The 4,721-nt window shown below is 31.9% G+C and overlaps 1 protein-coding gene across 1 annotated transcript in view; it reads right to left on the bottom strand.

Moving 5' to 3' along the window:
• LOC108687088 (cilia- and flagella-associated protein 58-like) overlaps positions 1–4,721 on the bottom strand; it is a 383,240-nt gene that overhangs the window by 176,963 nt on the left and 201,556 nt on the right. Inside the window, exon 10 of the mRNA XM_018192691.1 lies at positions 1,481–1,751. Coding sequence (XP_018048180.1) covers positions 1,481–1,751 — 271 coding nt within the window. The remainder of the gene's footprint in view (positions 1–1,480; positions 1,752–4,721) is intronic.

Consider the following 4,721-nt stretch of genomic DNA (forward strand, 5'->3'; position numbering starts at 1 on the left):
TTTATCAATGACATAAAAAAATGTTTCAAACAAGAATGGAATGGTTTCGAGAAGGATGTATTTTGATCATGTTGTTTTTTTTCTAGATGGAGACGTCAAAATGATATGAAGGTTAATTTTTTTAATGGATTGTATGATTTTTTTTACACAACATGATTTCTCTAATTATTTTGCATATAAAAATATTAAGGTAATAATATCAAAGAAATGATAGTTGAGATATTTTACATTTTATTCTGGCATATATTGACATAAAATATTAAATAACTCGTAAATTATTAACTTTTTGATATTCGTACCTTAATACTTTTACGAAAAATAATGAGATGAATCGGTTGGTAGAAAGAAAATACATAGTTGCATATTAAAAAAATTGTCCATTTTGCATATACTACCTTAATACTTTTATATTTCAAAATAATTAGAAGAATCATATTATGTAAAAAAACATTTCTATTTAAAAAACAATTCTATTTAAAAAAATAGAGGTAACCTTCATATCTTTTTGATGTCTCCATCTAGAAAAAAATCAACAAAATATGCCTCTTGAAACCTTCCTACTTTCATTTGAAAGTAAATATTTTTTTATATCATCAAAAAAATTTCAGATAATCGATTTAAGTGGATCACTCTTTATATCTATATATATCCATATATATATATATATAACATTTTATTAGAACAAATGCTGGTAAATATTGACAAAAGCAGACCCAGTCTCATTGACATATGTTGTTAAGGTCATGACCTTGAATGATTTCCAAGTTTCAGCCATCGCTCGTTTATCGTTAAAAAATTATTAACAAAATAGTTTGAAAAATAATGTCTCTATTCTAATATATAAATCAGAAATTTTCTGCTTTAAAATATATTTTATGATTTTCCATTTCTAGCATATTGTTTGCGTATTGCTAGTAGTGTTACTGCGTATTGTAGAATAATAGACGTGCTCATAATAAACGATGCATTTCGAAAAACTCTTGTGTTTAATAAATCAATAATGATCTCGAGACTTTATAAGAAAATGACTCAATATTGTTTACTTTACAAATATTAATACACAGAACAAAATACCTTATCTCAATGTAGATTGAGAACCATATGAAGTTAAGGAAAGAAACGTGAGAACTGAAAAAGTAATATATCTGCTTATTTAATGTGATATCCGAAGTACATAAATTTAATTCGAACTTCATGGCATATTGAAATATCGTGAAGACAGCACTTTTTTACAACATTTTGGCACTAGTAGTACCAACCGTTGCAGAAGTATAAAGGATGCTCATATTACTTGTAGTGCTTGTAATACTGAATTCTACTTTATTTTGTTTATGTAAATGTAATAAAATGAAATATTTAATTCTGATAAACTGCAATGAAAAATAATAAATAATAAATATTATTATATTTAAAAATTAATAAGCAAGTTGAATTTAAGACGCATCAACCAAATTTAAGATATTAAATTGAAATGACTTACAGAATTCCTTCTTGACAAGATTGACTTCCTTCAGGGCAATGTCTTCTTTCAACTGCTCAGTCTGTTGGCTTGTAATTTTCAGTTTGCTTTTTAAATCTTGCACCTCCTCCTGCGTCTCTATCAAACTTTTATTACACAGATTTCGCTCCGCACGGACAGCTTCGAATAGACTTTGATGTTGACGATACTTGATTTCGGTATCAGCCAAGCGTTTTTTGTAATCTAATACCTCCACTTGTTTTTGTTTAGTGTCGCTTATTTGTCTCTCCAACTGTCAATATATAGTAAATTAATTATATTTGCATTACTTTGCTTAGTACACTCATTATTTTTCTTATAATCACTTAATAGATATTATATACACATTAAAACAGACAGTTAATAAATATAAATATATTAAAACGTAAAAAGAATTGCTTAAAAAAATTGATTTACTTAAATTTCGAATGTACGTATTAATTGTAAGGCTACAAATTGTAAGTCTAAAAATTTTGAAGAATGATTTTATAATGATACATGATGAAGGAGATTTAAAAAGTTTAAAATGATCAAGCTTTTCTTTGTCCAATTATAGCTCAGGAAAATTAGAATTTGGAAAAAAATTGTTGCAAAACTGAATTTTTGTATAGAGATCTATAATAGTGTATTTTTTAACATATCAAAATGTGTAAAGACATAGCTGGCTGTCTTGAAAACTGTCTTGAAAAAAATGTGTCGCAACAAAATTGGTTTCTTGCAAATATCTCAGAAACTAGTCGTACGGAAATTAACGTTTCAGTTCAGTTTGAAAATAAAGCTAATAAAAATTCTATAATTTCATTTTTTAATGAACTTTACATGCAATAGGTTCCGAGATAGATTTTTTTTTAAAGAATTTTTTATTTACGATCGTTACGTAAATATGTTGGCTTTGCAAATATCTCAAATTTGACTGTTCCTACGCACACAATGCATATAACAAAATCGAAACAGTATTTAATTATCTACAAAATAGTTTCTTAATGAATGTTGTACGACCCAGTTCCGGAGATATCATTTTTTAAAGAAATTTTTATTTTTTGTAAATATTATGAAAATGAGAACATTTCCTCGCAAATTTATCAGAAATATCTTATATATGGTTATTCCTATGTCATAAAATCAGCAAAATGAAAAATCATTAAATTTGCATCTTGGTTTTTTAATGATTTATATATTGTGACAATTTTTGTCCACTATCGAGAATCATTGGTGGTGAAATCGCGCGTCCTCCTGGTTCGAGAGGCAAGCGCGCATGCGAGTGCACCTGCAAACGTGCGCTACTCCTTAATTATTTGTTTTTATTTAAAAATTTTTCTTTTTTTATTGAGACGTTTTTTTCTCTTTAGTGATTAGTTTCACAATTAGAATTGCCACAGACCGTGCTCGGTAGCAATCCTTCTATAATTGTGCGTCTAACTCACCATTGGGAGAAGAAGGACTACATCGCTAGAAAGAAAGAAAAGGCGATACTGGAAAACCATTTATCTAGGAACCTAGACACGCAGGTTGTATTGTTTCATATATTATATTTGCTTGTAAGCTACTGCCGCCCTAAAATCTTCTTACATCGTACACCCCTTGTAGAATACGACTGGAGACGAGAATCCTCGGCTATCTAAAGGACAGGACGTTCGTCGAGGATATATGCCTCCAGTACGGAATTGGAAAAGGAGCTGCCAGAACATCCCACGACAACTCAGGAAATTCCGGAGTCTTCGACGGAAAGGGACCTTTGGAAGGAAATTGAAAATTGAATTACGCGCTTTTAAAAGTAGGGATTCGTGACCGCGAGGACAACATGATAAGCCGAAGCCAATCGGCGTGACAGCCTCTTAAAGGAAGGGGGAGAGGGAGTGGCCAATCGGCCTACGTGAATCCGCAAGGAGCTCCCGGGCTCCACTCGTTCTGTGGCCGAGCCGATAGATGTGAGAACATGCGACTTTACTACTGACGATCATTCCTGAAGATTGCGAGTATTACTGCCGAGAGAAATATTGAGGGATTGCGGAAGGATCCTACTCCAGAGGATGAGATGAACGTCGCCATCGTTATTGTAAAGCTACCGATCCGGATTCGTAGTTTCAGGTAGATCGCATGTGGAAAAGCTCGCGTCGCGAAAAGCGGCCGGTTTAATAGTGTAGAGTCGTAAAATTGCGAGACACGTGCCATCCTCCCAAGCATTGTGATTAGATGAAATATTAGTTGTCGCCTCTCTTATCACCAATCGAATCATTTTAAACTTTCGTTTTATCTTGTATCGTTTGTGTCACGCTGAAATTATAGTGATCGTTTCACGCTTTTGAGTTTACGTTCGGTTTCGCATCAATCATGTTACCCTCCTGGCGAGTAACGGGTATTATTTCGGATACGAGTTCTTACATGCTGTCGAGAGGTTTGTGAATAATCATTTAACCGTCATCTTCTAAGGCGACCGCGGAGAAAAGCTCGTGGTCTAGAGTACAGGGCCCATCATTAGAAGTAAGCCATCGTTGTCTTTTGTGAAAATAGATTACATCAAGTCCAGCGGAGGGAGCGAAGCTCCGGAGAGTAAAATGATTTGCTAAATATAATTGTTCTTAATTTTTTTCTTATCTTGTGTGATTCTTGCAACCTACCTCTCTTATTCTACGACAATTTTCTCACTTTTGACAACCCATCCCTGATGCTGTCGCGAATTAATTAATTTAATTAATTAATTGTGAATAAAAATAGGAAAGAATATGGAAAGTATGGCACGCTCTCCCGTGCCTGGCACCCAATTTGTTTAGCAAAAAGCTCTGATATTTGTGTAAAATCTACGTGGCTATCGAATGTAAAAACTTTTCAAAAAGAGTAGATCAAGGAGTAGGCGACAAAGTTGTCGTCGCTTGCGAGCACGGTTACAATACAACTAATTATTAAGCTACAGCTGGAAAACGTTCATTATATGTATTTTTTAGTATATTTTTGTAAATAACTTATTTCTGACATATCTTAAGCGAAACATACAGAAAAATCTTGTAAAATCTTATAAAACATCAGTGAAATTTTATAAAATCATCTTTAAAATGGAATTTTTTTAAACTTTCTCCGATTAATAGTTTCCGAGATACAACCTTTAGAATACTTCGTAATGATTTTATGATAAAATCGGACATTTTTTGTATAAACAAACATATGTAATGATAATAAAATAATTAATATCCACATTTTTCTGTTAGTTTATATATGTATATATATA

The sequence above is a fragment of the Atta colombica genome, unplaced genomic scaffold (genome assembly GCF_001594045.1).
Source record: "Atta colombica isolate Treedump-2 unplaced genomic scaffold, Acol1.0 scaffold20, whole genome shotgun sequence".
Lineage (NCBI taxonomy): Eukaryota > Metazoa > Arthropoda > Insecta > Hymenoptera > Formicidae > Atta > Atta colombica.